Source organism: Gallinula chloropus (genome assembly GCF_964237585.1).
Source record: "Gallinula chloropus genome assembly, chromosome: Z".
NCBI lineage: Eukaryota > Metazoa > Chordata > Aves > Gruiformes > Rallidae > Gallinula > Gallinula chloropus.
The window spans coordinates 88,347,124-88,364,199 of NC_140089.1; the positions used below are offsets into that span (position 1 = coordinate 88,347,124).

Genomic DNA, 17,076 nt, shown 5'->3' on the forward strand with positions numbered 1-17,076 from the left:
ACACCCCCAATCCCCTCACACCTCCTTCCCTCTCAGACCCCGGATCCCCTCACACCTCCTTCCCCCTCAGACCCCGGATCCCCTCACACCCCGGATCCCCTCAGACCCCGGATCCCCTCACACCCCGGAGCCCCTCACACCCCCAATCCCCTCACACCTCCCACCCCCTCACGCCCCCTCCCCTCTCTCCCCCTCGCCCCGCCCCTCTCCCCGCCCCCTCAACGCTGATTCGCCGTCGCGCCTGGCCTTATTAACATACAACCGCCCGCACCCCGCCGCGCCGGGTCCGGCTTCACCCTCCGCCAGGGCGGGCAGCCGCGGTGAAGAAAGCTGATTGGCCGAGCGCGACCGCCGGCGGGAGTGCCGGCTTCCTTGTGATTGGATACCCGGGGCTGCCAGTCTGGGCAACGCCCCGCCCTCCGGGGTGTCCCTCGGCGGCGCCGCCCTGCTCGCCCCATTCAGTGTTGGGTTGCGGGGCGGACGCGGCGCCGCGGCGGATGGGAGCTGCTGGCGCACAATAGGAGCGGGTCCTCGGGCAGCATCACTCGGGAGGGCGGCAGCCGCAGGAGGAGGTAGATCCCGTTCTGGTAACGCTTTTACAACCCCCGCGGCGCACGAAGGGGCCTCTTGGTCTCCTCGCAAACCCCGCACGACCCGGGGGCGTTTTCTCCAGACCCTCGCCCCCCCAACCCCCCCCCCCCCGCCGCTGTCTTTCCTCCTCCGGTGCCCCCCCCCCCCGCTTCGAGCCCTCTCCCCCCCTACCCCGGCCTGTCGCCTGCGTGTCGCCGGGGCGAGGATGGAGAAGGCCGTTCGCCTCGTCTCCCCCCACCGACCCTGCCCCGCTCCCGGAGGTGTGCGGCGGGCAAGGGCGGCAAAGGGCCCCGGGCGTGGGGCCAGCCCCGGGCAGCGGGGATGGGGCCGGGAGGCGGCTCCGCGCCCCCTCGCTCCGCTGCCCCGCGCTTCGCCCAGAAGTCGCGCCAAAGCTGCGGCTCTCGCTCCCCCTCACCCCACCTCCTCTCCCCACCCTACCCCGCCCCGTTTCCTGGGAGGCCCCGGGGCTTCGGCCTGCAGCGGGGAAACCGCCCCCCTTACCCACTCCCCCCCCCAACCCCCTCCAAACCAGGGGAGAGGGGAAGCGGGGGGCGGCGCGGCCCGCTGAGCCCGGCCGGCCCCGGCGGCAGGTGGAAGCACCCCCAGGGCGGCCGTTCCGCTCCGGGGAGAGCAGGGCGTGCGTGTTTACCAGCTGTCGGAGCGCCCGGTACGTTCAGCTCCAAGGACGAGCCCCCCCCAAACCTCCCCCCCCCGCCCCTTCGGGCGGCCCTCGCCTGGGGCAGCCGCTTCCCCGCGACCCGCCGCCTTCTTCGCCGTGCAGAGCGGGGCGGTCCTCGCCCACCGTGGTGGTCTCCGTGCCCTCTGTGCCCACCCCGCCCCCTCCCTCTCCCCCAGCCTGCTGCCAACTCCTGCGGCGCGGCCCTAGGAGCCAAGGGAGGTACGAGCCGGGAAGCCCCAGAGCCTCTGGCGCGGCGTTTGGAAGGGGAAGCACCCTCGGGATGCCAGGTGGTTTTCTTTTCAGGGCTGGTCTCTGCGGTGCTTGGGTTACACGGCGCGGCTCTTTGAAGCGCCGCTCTTACAGGTCCCTTGGCCTCAGCTGCACCCTGGTGTCAAACCCGTGCTGGAGCCCGAGCAGCTCGGTGGGGTCTCTGACAGCCCAGGTGTCTCAGCTGCTCAGGGAAACCTGTTGATAAAAAGCTCATTAAAACAAAGGGAAAAGGGCAGTTCTGCAGCCCAGCGAGCTCGTAGTTATTTCCTATCCTTGTGTTAATTCCAAAAAGTTAGTAGTGCGCTCAGCAGGGGGAATTCTTCCCTCTGTATGTGTGTGTGTGTGTGTATACACGTGGGGAGGAGAGAACTGTACAGGGCATGGAACTTCTGCAGGTGCTTCACATGTCAGCACAGCCAGCAGCATCCCCCAGCCAGCAGCATCCCCCCAGCCAGCAGCATCCCCCCAGCCAGCAGCATCCCCCCAGCCAGCAGCATCCCCCCAGCCAGCAGCATCCCCCCAGCCAGCAGCATCCCCCCAGCCAGCAGCATCCCCCCAGCCAGCAGCATCCCGCAGCCAGCAGCATCCCCCCAGCCAGCAGCATCCCCGCAGCCAGCAGCATCCCCCCAGCCAGCAGCATCTCCCCAGCCAGCAGCATCTCCCCAGCCAGCAGCATCCCCCCAGCCAGCAGCACCCCCCCAGCCAGCAGCACCCCCCCAGCCAGCAGCATCCCCCCAGCCAGCAGCATCCCCCCAGCCAGCAGCATCCCCCCAGCCAGCAGCATCCCCCCAGCCAGCAGCATCCCCCCAGCCAGCAGCATCCCCCCAGCCAGCAGCATCCCGCAGCCAGCAGCATCCCACCCCGTGTTGGCTTTGACAGGGGCACATCTATGGACACTGAGCATGGTGGAAAGAGGGGGGAGTGGTTTAAGAGAAAGCATCACAGTGTCACAGTACTGAGACAAAACTTGCTGCCCTCCTGTGTGGTAGTGTTATGAGTCAGCAGCCTGAGAGCAGGGGCGATCTGAAGCCTGTTTCCTTCTGCACACCGAAGGGAGAAGCTGTCAGAATGGGTGGTAGTATGACTTGTTGGAGTGTTGGGTACTAATTGCATGCTCATCTTAACTACCGGTGGCAGCACCTTTGTTGCAGCAGGAGGAGCGCTTAGCTGCTGCTTGAGCTGGTGGCTAATCCCGTACAGATAAGGTGGTGGGTTTTTTTTCAGGTTCTTCTGTAATTTAAGCAGGAATTTCTGCTGTTCAGGGTCCTAACTGCAGCGTGCACCAGGGTTTGTAGGTGGTTGGCAGGCTCAGGCTTCACCTGGTCTGTGCTGAGTTAGCCAGCAGCGTGGTTTCTCTGTGCTTACTGACTCTCACAGGAGTAGTTCCCTCTTGTAAGTGTGCAGCAGCTCTTGGGAACATCCTCACTTGTCAAGTTGTATTTTTGAGCTGAAGAAAACAGTTCTAATACAGTTAAAGCAGCAGTGGCTTTCTGTGTTACTTCTGCAGTCTTCCTGAGGACTCTGTGTACTCACCTTTACTGCACTTGCCTTCACTTAAAGCACTTGCCTTGACTGCCAGGAGCCTTCCCAGTAAGAAAAGTGCAATAAAAATCAAGACTATGAATACTTCTCAGAACAGGCCAAAAGCACTGCTGCTGCAGCTTCCATGGCACAAGATAATGGACTTGGTGATGCTTAAGAGGAATATTTCAATCAGAAACAGTAAGGAATAAGAAAATAGCTCTCTGATGCAGGAGTAGGAGCTTTTATGGACCGGGAGCTCAGTAGCAAACAATTTAGTCCTGCTGTCTAGTTGTGCTGCTGGATGTTTGCTAATGCTGCAAGTTAAAGTAACTCAGGGAACATAATGCTCTTTTTACAAAGGAGTTGTTCTCCTTTGAACTCACCTAAGCCTGCTGAAAGGCCTCAAGCCTCAAGCTGTGAGCTTACTTACTCTGCTTAACTACTTCTCCTGTCAGTTTTCTCCTTGTTGAATCGGCTGCCTCAGAGTAAGAGGGAAGCAGAGTCGTTTGGGTGAGCTTCCAAAATGACCTGCTGGCTGCTGCCAAAGGCTTTATTAGTGACACCTCCCCACATTATTGTTTCTTTTAATCTGCAGATCAGAAGGTACCTTAGAAACGCCCTTTCATAGAATCATAGAATAGAATTATTGAATGGGCTGGCTTGGAAGGGACCCCAAGGATCACAGAGCTCCAACCCCCTGCCACAGGCAGGGACACCAACCTCCAGGCCTGGAGCTACACAAGGATGCCCAGGGCTCCAGCCAACCTGGCCTTGAACACCCCCAGGGATGGGGCACCCACCCCCTCTCTGGGCAGCCCGTTCCAGCCCCTCAGAACTTCCCCCTCAGATCTCCTCTCCCCCTTCCCTCCTCCAGCTTCACTCCAGCCCCCTTGTCCTGCCAGTCTCTGCCCTTTAACAAGCTGATTCCCCTCCTGTTCCTCTGCTCCCTTCAGGGACTGGGAGGCTGCAGTGAGGTCCCCCCACAGCCTTCTCTTCTCCAGGCTGAGCCAGCCCAGCTCCCTCAGCCTCTCTCCATAGGGGAGCTGCTCCAGCCCTCTGAGCATCCCCGGGGCTCCTCTGACCCCTCTCCACCAGCCCCACATCTTCCTTGTGTTGGGCCCCAGCTCTTGTCACAGGATGGTTCTGTGCTTGGCTGGGAGAAACCTGAAACACCATTAGCACCATTTTCTGCTGACTTCCCCCAGCATCACCCGGGTCAGCTCTGGGAGTCAGAGGGGCTGGGTTGCTGTGCAGAGCTGCCCCTCCCAGCCTTGTCTCTGCTCCTTTCTCTGCAGGTGCACCCTCTGGGATGCTCCCCTCATGCAAGATGGGAGTTCCCCCCCCCCTTGATCCTCAGAGCACCCGCTGCAGGGTGGGGTGTGCAGGGGAAGCTTGATTTCTCTAAGTAAGAAGGTCTCACTGGGAGACATATTTATAGTTGCTTGCTTGGCCTAATGTAATAATTTTAGACTGCTTTATCATTACTGAAGTGATGAAGCCAGCTAGTGCATGCCTGGTTTGTGTCATGCTTGGGCAGGCAAGGCTTGTCTGGGTAGTTACAAAGAACTAATGACAACAGAGAGCAGTGGTGCATCCACACCAGACTGGGGACAGCTCAGACTCAAGGGGCAACTTGCTGTGAGTGTAGAAGAGAAAATACTTGCTGGCCCTGGGGCAACGATGCTTAAACCAAAACCAGTCGAGGCTGGAGGGGGGGGATTGGGAACTCTGTGGGGCTTCTGTGGTCTGGGATTAGTAGTTCCATCTTGTGTTATCAGAAACAAGTTTCTGGCAGCAGACAGGACTTGTTGTTTCTGCAGGCAGAGCCCTGGAACCGTTCGTTTACACAGTATTTCAGGAGCACTGGGAAGAGATCTGTGTTCAGCCATCCTTCAAGCTGAGGGACGGCTGCAGAGTCACTGAGAGTAACTTGCTGCTCACCTAGAGATACTCCTTGGTGCTGAGGTCCGAGTCAGCCAGCCCTTGAAGCAGACCTTGCTTTAACTGACTGACACAGGGCTTCCTGGCTCCCTGAGCAGTGTCACTGCACCTTGTGAAAGTACAACGAACCTTCCCCTGCCAGAGTCGCTTTTGCAATTTTAACAAACCCATAATTGCAGCAGCAAAACGTTTGCTCCCAGATAAGGGCACTTGTGCGGTGTTGGTAATTGGTTTGACCTGGCCTGATGCCTCCTGATAAGGCTCAGCACAGAGCTGTCACCTGGAAATGCTGAAGAATTCAGTTCCCCTAAACTGTGTCACAGCACCTGTGTCGTGAGGAGTCAGAAATCGCCACCCCCACGGGGTCACAGCCCAGTGCTGCACCCTTGGTCTTGTTCAGTCCCTACCAAAGCAAAAGAAATCCCTTGTTCTGGCTGTGCTGACGCTGGTTTCAGCAGGGATTTTGATTCCTCTTTCAATTCCCCTGCTTTCTTCCCAATTCCTCCTCACACGACGTTGCACAACTTGGGTGCTGGGTGAACGTTTGCAACACCCTGCCTGCCCTTCAGCCGACATCCTTCCCCCTTTCTCTGCTGTCAGCGTCCTCTCTCCTTGCTCTTGCAGTTAAAGTAGGAGCACATCTCCTACAGAACACATCATAAGCCATTTAAAAACCTCCCCACCAAGCAGTGTGACCTTTTCACCCCCTGGAAACCAGGTATCAATTTGGGAACCCCTTCTTGCAGACCTTGCTGCTGGTCCCAACTGCTTCCCAGAACCAGAGCTGGCATCGTGCGCCTTCTTCCTTTCCCAGGAGGCCAGAGGAGAAGCAGAGCCACCCTGGGCAGCTTATCTGCCATCAGTCAGCCCTTGTTGGGTGTATTTCTGTTGTCTGCTGGTGTGTTTCATCCAGAATGCTGCTACCTGTAACCCCATCCTCCTGCTGTGGGCAGGTCTCCTGGCTGCCCCTACCTACACTGTGATGGGGGTGAGGGATGTCAGCCTGTGAGCTCTGTTTTAAACAGCATCGGAGGCATGTATAGATGTCACCTTGGTTTTTAACCATGAGGGCTACTGGATTTTCCTGCTCATATATTCTGGAGGAGGAATTAAGGCTTTTAAAGCAGAAGGACCTGGGCAGGTGGGCTTGTTTTAGCTGGGGGGGCCATGGCCAAAGCACGGAGCTCTTGGCACTTCTCCCTGAGGGTGAGGACAGGGCATGGGGAAGGCTGCTTGCTTTGTGGTCTCTGGGTAAGTCATGCTGAAGTTCTGGAGGGAGATTCTTGCTGCAAAGGGTTTGCAAGTCTGGTGAAAGGAGTTAGAGATGTGCGAGGTGGGAGGTGAAACAGCAATAGGAAACAATTAGAAGAGCAGGGGAAGGAGGGCTCGGTGCTAAGTAGCCAGTCAGGTTTTATGCTGGCTGTAAATTAACTGGGATGGTATCTCTGGGATCTAAACAGAGGGACTGAGTGGGAAAGGGAGCCTGGTTCCTCCCACTGACTCTATGTGTCTGGGATGCCTCCACCAAGAGAACCATTTAGGCACCTGCATGGCACCTCAGGGGAGGGGGAGCAAGTCTCCCCGATCTCACAGAGGAGAAAAGAGAGTAAGATGTGTAAGGTTCGAGCCACACCCCCCTGAAAAAGTCGTCTTCTTTCTCTCCTTGATGAGACAGCGAGTTAATCAAGTGAGGGGAAATCCCTGCCACGACCTTGTTTGGCTCTTAAACGCCCGTTAATCGCAATGAAGTAATTTACAGTTTATTAGAGTAAGGAGGTCTGGTGTTGGGGGGGAGGGAATTCAGTCTGACGCGTGCAAAAAGCCTAAAAAAAGGAATTTATTCCTTGTTTTAGGCTTTTTGCACACGTCAGACTGAACCCCCCCCCAACACCAGACCGATGGGACGCCAGCTGAGGCTCTCTGCACCCCCGTAACTCACAGGCCGGCGTAGGCCTCGCAGGCCTGAGGCGGTGGGCTCCCAGCTTGTGCAGCGGGGGCAGGATGATCGATCAGGGCTAAAACCACTTTAAGACTTGAGTTCCCCATTCCTGAAGGCTGGCTGTTAGGCAGCACAGCTTTAATTTTGCTTATCTGATCCTGGTTTATTCTTTTCAGCTGCCCTGGGTTCCGGCAGCCCAGCTGTGTTCAGTCCACTAGCAGGCTGGTTTGGGGAGGAATTGCCATGTTGAAAGGCATGTTTGCTGGCAGGGCTTCCATTCCCCCTGTCTCCACACGCCAAATTTATGTTCTTTGCCACGAAACAGCTAAACTCCTGGGTTTCTGAGTGGAGCTTTTTTTCCAGCTGCGAAGTCTAAACAAACAGACAAAGGATGAGGGAAAGGGATCCTGCTGAATGCCAGAGCTGCTTTCCTCTGTGCTCTGTGGTGGGTGGAAGAGAAGCTTAGTATATAACTGGTGATGAATTAAATGTTTGCATGTTCTTTTAATCATAGAATCAGAGACTGGTCTGGGTTGGAAGGGACCCCAAGGGTCACAGAGCTCCAACCCCCTGCTGTATCATACAGAGTCCTGGCACGGGGAGAGGAATCAAAAACTAAATCCCTTCAGTGATAGCTCTGTCCAGTCAGGGGAGGAAGGCAGAGACCTGGGATCAGTGTGGGTGGAACCTCTCTCCAGCACAGCCAGTGCTCCATCATCCCCTGTCCCAGCTCTGTGCTCACATCCAAGGCACACACAAGGAGAGTCAAGCAGGTACAAGGCATTTTTAAGGAACAAGATGATGCATGGTTTGGACTTGTAATGCCTTCCAGATGGAAGCCCAAATTAGGTTAAGGAGCAAACCTTCATTAGCTTAAATACAGCCTGAATACTTTAGTAGACCTTTCCATAATGACATTTACACATAATCAACTTTTAATAGGGTAGACTGGAACGTCTAAGATCAATCTGAGGATTTTCTTCAAGACCTTTCCAAGCATTTAAAAGGGCAGAGACTGGCAGGACAAGGGGGATGGAGTGAAGCTGGAGGAGGGAAGGGGGACATGAGATATTATAGGGAAGCTCTTTGCAGAGAGAGTGGTGAGGGGCTGGAACAGGCTGCCCAGAGAGGGGGTGGTTGCCACATCCCTGGGGGTGTTCAAGGTCAGGTTGGCTGGGGCCCTGGGCAACCTTGTGTAGCTCCAGACCTGGAGGTTGGTGTCCCTGCCTGTGGCAGGGGGTTGGAGCTCTGTGACCCTTGGGGTCCCTTCCAGCCCACACCAGTCTGGGATTCTAAGGAGTTGTAGTTTCTGCTCCAAGGAGCTTGCAATTAATAGTTGAATAAAATAGTGTTGTGGTTTAGCCCCTCAAAAACGGGTTTGAGAGTTGTAACCACTTGGTGAGATCACAGAATCACAGAATCACAAGAATCACCAGGTTGGAAGACACCTTTGAAGATCATCAAGTCCAACCATTCCCATCCTGAGATAAACCATATCCCTGAGTACCTCATCTACCCTTTATTTGAACACACCCAGGGAAGGTGAGATGGAGAACTGAGCTTTTGAGTGGTGCTAGCAATTCTTTTATTTCGTTAGGAACAGATATCCTTTGTTGAGAAGGACATGTTCTCTCTGAAAACAATCTTTTTGTTTGGAATTTTAAAAAAATGATCTAGCATGGAATCCAGAGTCTGATGAATTTGTGACCATTTCAGTTCTACATTTTCTTCTAATCTAGTTTTAATATGCCAATAGACACAGTCCCTTTCCTTTCTGTTGTCCAGGCCACAAGATTCCTTTGCCAGAAAGCTGTTGAAAAAGCAGCTTAGCTTTCCCTGCTGTGCCAGCCAGAGCTGCTCTGTCCTCCCTGGTATTCGCCCCAGTGCCAGTTGCATGGGTCACTCACCAGGGGAGGTTAATGTTTGCTCATGGCAGTTCTGTGCTGGGTGTTGGGTGCAGCTGTGAGACAATGCCCAGGGAGTGCTGGCAGCCTGCAGCACAGAGCCAGCTCCCAGTAGTGTCCCTGTGGTGTTCTCTCCATCACTCACTCTCATTGTTTTAAAGATGAGGGGAGACCTGAACACCAGAGAAGGGCAACCAGGCTGGGGAAGGGGCTGGAGGGCAAATCCTCTGAGGAGCAGCTGAGGGAGCTGGGGGTGTTGAGCCTGGAGAAGAGGAGGCTGAGGGGAGCCCTTCTCCCCACCTCCCCTGCCCTGCCAGGAGGGTGCGGAGAGGTGGGTGATGGTCTCTGCAGCCAGGGGCCAGGAGATGGGACAAGGGGCAATGGGCTCAAGCTGCCCCAGGGCAGGGGCAGCTCAGCTGGGAGGGCAAAGTTCTTCCCTGGCAGAGTTGTGGGGCTGGCACAGGCTGCCCAGGGAGGGGGCTGAGTCCCCACCCCTGGGTGTGTTTAACAGAGGGGAGATGAGGTGCTCAGGGATCTGGTTTAGCACAGGATGGGAATGGTTGGACTTGGTGATCTTAAAGGTCTTTTCCAGCCTTGTGATTCTGTCACTTTTATTGAGTCACATGTAAGTGAATGCTAAACTGCTTCCCCAGAAATTAATATATGGAACTGGTTCTTCATGCAGAAGAAATAATCACAGCCCCCTTCCAAGGCAGTTCTTAAAGAAATTACCTTCTGCTTCAACCTGTTTTGCACTCAGTTGCATAATATTTCACCTTAAATCTTACCAACTGTTAAATTGACTCTTTCTTGAAAGAATTGGATCTTGTGGACAGGCAATGAGCTCCATCCTGTGTGGGTAACCAAGAATTACTTCAGGTGATGCCGACTCAAGTACTGTGTTTTGAAAGATGGGAAGCAGGTAACTTGTTGCAGGGCCAACACCTGGTTCTCCCAGTGGAAGTACATTTCTTTTACTGGGATCCATAAACTCTCCATCCTGATGCCTTTTCCCTTCCTCCCTGCTGCCACGGGGCGCCTGTCACGGTGCTTGAGCGGGGAGCTCTTGTCTGCCACCTACCTATTCCTTCTACATCAGGACGCCTGGACGTGGGGAGGTGGGTTCCCCTGCCCCTGCCTCTGAGTGACGACCTCTTCTCCTTTCCCCAGGCGCAGAGGAACTCTGAGGGGAAGGATGTTCTCCAGGCTACGCGTGGCGGCCGCCCCCTGCGCGCTGGCGTCTCGCCGCGCGCACACCAAGGAGAAGGGCAAGCCGCTGATGCTGAACCCACGGACAAACAAGGTTGGTGCTCTGGGGCTTATCAGCTGCCTTATCTTCATCCGGTGGACCTTGTTCCGGGGTTGAGCCATCCCCAGCAGGCGCGCTGGGGCGCAGCCAGGGAAGGGTGCACTAGATGGAGGGGGACAGCGAGCATTGCCGGTTGGCTCCACGGGCAGCTGCGGTACAAGGACGTCTGATAACAGCTTTGCTGCTGTCAGCTCGCCCTTCTCCTGGCTTGATGGGTTTTGTACAGTTAATAGCGCTGTTCCTTGATGCCAAACCACAGACCTACAGGCTGCGTTAGGTGGGAAGGGACCTGTGAAGCCCACCCAGTCCTACCCCCCTGCAGTGAGCAGGGACATCTTCACTAGAGCAGGTTGCTCAGAGCCCCATCAGGCCTGACCCTGAGTGTCTCCAGGGATGGGGCCTCCACCACCTCTCTGAGCAGCCTGTGCCAGTGTCTCATCACCCTCAGAGAGAAGAACTTCTTCCTAAGGTCTCATCTAAACCTGCCCTGATCTAGTTTAACACCATCACCAATTGTCCTATCACTCCATGCCCTTACAAACAGCCCTTCCCAGCTTTCCTGTAGGTCCCTTCAGGGACTGAAAAGGGCTCTGAGATCTCCCCTGAATCCTCTCCAGGCTGAACTCTCTCAGCCTCCCTTCATAGGAGAGGTGCTCCAGCCCTCTGATCATCCTCATGGCCTCATCTGCACCCACTCCAACAGGTCCATGTCCTTGTGCTGAGGGCTCCAGAGCTGGACCCAGCACTGCAGGAAGGTGTCACCAGAGCAGAGCAGAGGGGCAGAATCCCCTCCCTTGATCTGCTGCCCACAGTGCAGAATTGCTGATTTTATTGTTCACTGATTCAGTTTTTTAACTGGCTGAAGCAAAGCTTGAGCAGGTAGAGGCTTATTTCATAATTTGCTACAGTTAGTACTGAGTTGAATCTCCCCAGTGATAGGAAGTGTTAACTTCTGTGTCCTGTCTTTTTCCACGTGAGACTGTGAATTGGGACCAAGCTGCATCAGTAAAGAAACATCCCTTTGCAGAGAGGCAGGCAGAAAGCATCTAAAAATAAGCCTTGAATGGAGCTAGCTGGGAGGCAGAGACATTATATTAATGCCTTGCATCAGGAGGAGCTGCTCCTGGAAAAGTGTTGGGTTTTTTTACCTTCACAGAAGTGTTCCTGTTTCCACAGCCCCATCCTGAGCCTCTTCCCCCCACACACACACACACTTCCCCATAGTAACAGTCACCTTCAGGATTATTGGAAGAGTGTGTGAACTAAAACTAGTAGGAAATGAGAGGAGGGCTCATGGTAGCTGATCTGAGATGTCTCATGTCTGAGAGAGGTGACAAATCTAGCCACCTCTGACAGGGGGGGTGTGTGTGTCCCCTGAGCAGTGAGCCCCTGGAAGCAGGATTCCCATACCTTTTGGTGTCTGGCTTTTCTCCTCTTCCCCATTCTCCTGTTTTACTTTTTCCCCCTGCTCCTGTACTGCCTTTTCTCTTCCCTTCACTGCGTGTTTCCTTCCCTGCCCATGGCCCTGGGACTCCTCCTGCCCCTCTGTGTTCTTACCTCTTTCCCTTGCTGCTTCCTGGGTGAAAAGCATGCACTGCTATAAATTGGCCAGCTGGCAAGCCAGGCATGTAACCCCAAGCCTTTCTCTCAGCAGAAGGGCCTGGCTGGCTCTTTCCTCTACACCTTTCCTCCATTTTCCTCTTTTTCTCCCCATTATTTTTCCTTTCCCCCCCTCTTTCTTTTCTCCCTTTCTTCCTATCACAATTAGGAGCTCAAAATATCTGGGGAGGGTATCAAGCTGGGAACTGCAAGCTGCGTTGCCTTGTGTCTTGACCAGAGCTACAAGGAGTGTTACTCATTTCTGTTGGCAAAAGCGATTCCTGAATGTCCTGAAAAGCAAGGAAAAAAGGCAAAATGCAGCTCCCATGGGCCCGTTTCTTACTGTGTCTTGTACAGTGCTGCATGAGATGCCTGGATGCTGTGTTCATGAAGAGAACTGTAGAAGTTAGAGGCAAACATAAAACTGGCATTGCTGTGTTGGGGAAGGAGAAAAGAGATAGATTGATGTGATTTGTCAAGATCAGATCATCCTGAGACTTCTCTAGGCTCTGAATTGATGTGCCAGGAGAAGTTCTTTCAGGCCCTGTAAGCTTTTCCAAGTGCTAATTACGCAACGGTGCTCAGAGACAAAGACAATAGGTCGTTTCTTACAGCTTTTCCAGTGGTAATATCCTTTTAAATCTTTTTTCTTTTTTTTTTTTAAGCCTGCAGTTCTCTGGTGAGCTGAGCACAATGTGCTTTTTTTAATGGATTTCTTTTTTGGAGGAGGAGGAGGAGGGAAGAACAGAGCTCTGCTTATTAATAGCAGTTGACTTTTTTGTTGTTGTTGTTGTTGTTAATTATTTTTGAACACCATCAAGAAGTGATGCTTGTGAGAGGGGAAGGGGGTGGAAAAAAAACCTCCTTTCCCCTTTGTTTGTCTCTGTTGTATCAGTCTGTTAGGGCTGACACCTGTTGGGACGGTTCTGGGAGGTAATTAAGTGATAGTGCTTGATAGTGGGTGCCGTATCTCTCTAGAAATCTTGGGAATTCAGCAGAGAAATAAATGATTGACTAAATATGAGCAGTACTTTACCCTTTGTGCTCCCCTGGCCCACAGTGCCTCGTGCATATAGATGCAGATACATATCATATACGTACAGGCACAGATAAAGGGCTTTATCTCCTGCTGGCAGCTTGAGATCGTTGCTTATGGCTTGTGTGTGTGCCTGCGTTCAGTTTTGACACTCCCTGTCAAGCCTACAGAAGGTTTGGCCTCCTCTAACTTGCCTGGGCCCTAAAATAACTTGAGGGCTGTGAGATGGCAGGATCACTAGCAGAGAACAGCCCCTTCCCCTCCTGCAAGTTAACCTGCTCCTGTTCTTTGCCACTGGAGTGGGGCTCCTTTCCTTATCAACATTTACACTTCTTTTCCCTCTTGCCCTTCCCATCCTCACCTGTCTTTGGCAGGTAGCCTACTACACCCACATCACCTGCTTGAGGTTTTTTTGTGTTTCAAGACCGGTTCTCAAGAGGGTTGTGGGTTTTTTTTTTTATGTCAGGGCAGCTCAGGAAAGGTCATGAGCTATATCAGTAATGCCCTTGCTGTGGCAGCCAGACAATCGCAGCACAGGCTGTGACTCCACTGCTGGCATCTGTGTACGCTCAGGACCTTCCATGATGTTTGATTCCTGCTCTGAGGCAGGGATTCAGGTTACAGTTAATTGGCTTCAGGACCTTTTATTCTGCTGGAGCTCCCTGCTGTGCCAAGGCAGCAGCTCTGAGCTTGTCTGGGCGCTCAGAGGGCTGTTAGGACAATCTCATTTCTTCAGCACTGGCAGTTTCAGGTCCTGCTTCAGATTCTCTCTCCAGGGACAGGATTCCTTCTCCCAGCACAGAACAGATGATTCATGAATCCCTGACCTGGGTGATGTCCGTGTAGAGTGACATCTATATGTCTTTACATATTGATATGTCTTTACATATGTTACTGCTACGTTTGCTTTCAGCAGAGTTGTGACTCTGAATAGAATCACAGATCACAGGGGTGGGAAGGGGCCTCCAGAGGTCATCAGGTCCAACCCCCTGCCAAAGCAGGGTCCCTAGGACAGGCCACACAGGGAGACATCCAGATGGGGCTGGAATCTCTCCAGAGAAGGAGACTCCACACCCCCTGGGCACCCTGTCCCAGGGCTTCCTCACCCTCACTGGGAAGAAGTTCTTCCCCACATTGGGGGGGAACTCCCTGTGCTCCAACTTGAGCCCATCACCCCTTGTCCTGTCCCCACAGCCACTGAGCAGAGGCTGCCCATGGCCCCCTGGGTCCCACCCTTCAGCTCTTGATCCCCATTGATCAGATCCCCTCTGGGGCTTCTTCTCTTCAGGCTGAACAGCCCCAGGTCCCTCAGCCTTTCCTCCCAGGGGAGATGCTCCAGGCCCTTCAGCATCTCTGTCCCTCCTCTGGACTCTCTCCAGGAGATCCCTGGCTGGTTGATCCCAGGGAGCCCAGCACTGGACACTTTCTTGTATTTTAGTTGCTGATTTTCCTACCTTGTGGCATCATTTTTCAAGTTGCTCTCTAAGTACATGACTGCACTTTGCACAATTGATTCCATCACCTCTTCTTCTGTTACTCTGTTCCTCAGGCTGGTTATTTCATTGCTTAACACCCATCTTCCCATACTGGCATGGCCTCCCCACTTCTTGGCCTCAGCAGGTACCTTTAGGACATTGCATTAGACACACACATGCCTGTATGCACATGCCTGGCAATACCTCACTTCCTTTAAAAGAGATTTCTCTGTCAGTGTCACAATTGGCAGTTTAATCCCAGCCCCATCCCTGAGGAGCTGCCTCAAGTCTCTAGCTTCCACGTGGGCTGACATCTTATCAGATCTCCTATTTAGCTAAATTATTAATCACAGCTTCACCTGTGTTCATTCCCAGTTTTTTCCAGCCCAGTTGATTTTCCTCTGTGCCTTACAGCTATTTCCAGAAACTCTGATGAACTACCTTTGTCCTTTCCTAACAAAGGTCTGCCTGACCTCACTGACTTAGGGCAAATGCCCCAACAGTGTGTCTCCAGATCAGAATAAAAAGCAACTCAACAAAACCCAGCCCAAAGTTAAAGCTGGTTGGACAAGGTGCAAATTAAGACAGGGCAAGAGAATGTGAGGAAAGATCATGTGGACTTTAAGGTGTGAAAGCAGATTGCTCTCTTTCCCCTTCCCCTGCCCTTTTCTCCCCATGCTGGGCTTGGACATCTTTGATTTCTTCTGTTTTAATGGGGATTTTTTCAGCCTGTGTCAGTTGGGTTGAGCAGCCAGGGTGTAAGAATACTCAAGTGCCCCTCTGCCTTCCTGGGGAAACCAGGATAAAGAGGATGTGGGGGTGTTCTGCAGAGGGTAACTGCAGTGCTTGCAGTGCTCCCAACGGCTTCTACCCGTCACAGAGGAACATCCTACCAGTGGGAAGCTGATAAGAAACCACCCAGTTCCCTGGCTGCACAGACACCTGCCCAGCCTGAAAATCCCACCTAAAGTTCTGTGTGCTGCCCAGCTGGTTTGGAGATGGGGGAGGGATTGTGGGGTGGAGGTTGTATGGCTCTGCTTCTGTGGCTTTTATCAGCTTCCTTGAGATCTTGCATGCTTTTAAAGGGATTTTCAGAGAGACCTGGCCAGGCTGGAGAGCTGGGCAGGGAGAAACCAGGTGAGGGTCAACAAAAGCAAGTGGAGAGTCTGGCACCTGGGAAGGAAGAATCAGGACAGGCTGGGGATGACCTGCTGGAGAGGAGCTCTGAGGAGAAGGACCTGGGGGTGCTGGTGGGTGGCAGGGTGGCCATGAGCCAGCAGTGTGCCCTGGGGGCTGAGAGAGACAATGGGATCCTGGGGGACATCAGGAGGAGTGTGGGCAGCAGGTGACAGGAGGGGATCCTCCCCCTCTGCTCTGCCCTGCTCAGGCCCCACCTGGAGTGTTGTGGCCAGTTCTGGGCTCCCTGGGATCAACCAGCCAGGGATCTCCTGGAGAGAGTCCAGAGGAGGGACAGAGATGCTGAAGGGCCTGGAGCATCATCCCTGGGAGGAAAGGCTGAGGGACCTGGGGCTGTTCAGCCTGGAGAGAAGAAGACTAAGGGGGAACCTTATTAATGTTTATAAATATCTTAAGTATGGGACACAGGGGGCCATGGGCAGCCTCTTCTCAGTGTCCTTGGGGTCCTTTCCAACCTAGACCAGTCTGTGATTCTATGCTGTAAGTGCCAAAGGTGGTGGGTAGTGTTGTACCTGTTTAGCCTAGATCAGCTGTTTGCTTGGGGCTCCTGAGCTGCTGGCATGGTGGGTGGAGGAAGGAAGGAAATGGTCTTGGTTTTAATTTTTTTTCCTTTTTTTAAATTTCTTTTTGATGGTAGGAGTAATGCTGTTAAAGGAGAACAAAAGTATTGGCATCTTTTCAGTTAGAAAAAACAACATTTTAATGAGATGTCTCTGAGATGCTCATTGAATTTGTGTGGCATTGATGAACCATGTCATAGAATCATAACATGATCAGAGAGCTCCAACCCCCTGCCACAGGCAGGGACACCAACCTCCAGGCCTGGAGCTACACAAGGTTGCCCAGGGCCCCAGCCAACCTGGCCTTGAACACCCCCAGGGATGGGGCACCCACCCCCTCTCTGGGCAGCCCCTTCCAGCACTTCTCATTTCATTCATCATGCTCATTACTTGCAACATACAGCTTCACCATAACCCTTGGTGCTTGGAAACAGCTCCTAGAGAGGCTGGATGACCTTGCTGGTGTGCAAAGGCTTTCTCTTTCTGACTTCTTCCTCTTCTCTGCAGGGCAGTGCTTGTGTAGAAGCCACATCATTAGTAAATGATGAGCTGCTGTGGCTTGGGTCCGGCTGGTTGGGCAGCCAAAGTGATTTGCATCTGGCTCCACACGTACAGAGGCCGTACAAGAGCTGGTGACATCTTTGCTGGCAGAGAGGATAAGGTTTTTAAAGGCTTAATAACCTGGGGAGAGTCTGGGTCGTTTCATAGTTCAGCAGATTGCTGCACTCTATCAGCTGTACCCTTCAGTGTGTGCATACTGTGCTGTCTCTGGAGGAATAAGTTATGAAACTGGGTTTAAAACACAGGGGAAGGAACTCAGAGGAGACCTCCCTGTTCTACATGATTCTCATAAACACAGAGAAACCTTGAGTCTTTGGTTGAGATAGTGGCAGCACCTTTGGTTCATGTGGGTGAAGTTTATTAATTCTCAGTGGAGATGTTGTGCAACAGTGAACTTTGTGGTTTAGGGAGAAGGAAGCAGAGCCAGGGGGAGAAGCAGCCCCACAATCCCATGGAAATCCTACTTTATTTTGAAAGGGTTTATGCTGCTA

General features: G+C 53.4%; 1 protein-coding gene across 1 annotated transcript in view; it reads left to right on the plus strand.

Annotated features, from left to right (window-relative positions):
* The first annotated feature begins 479 nt into the window (after nt 1–479).
* ME2 (malic enzyme 2) overlaps nt 480–17,076 on the plus strand; it is a 42,880-nt gene continuing 26,283 nt past the window's right edge. The window contains exons 1-2 of the mRNA XM_084279015.1: nt 480–572; nt 10,019–10,151. Of these exons, the coding sequence (XP_084135141.1) occupies nt 10,044–10,151 (108 nt within the window). The 5' untranslated portion in view covers nt 480–572; nt 10,019–10,043. The remainder of the gene's footprint in view (nt 573–10,018; nt 10,152–17,076) is intronic.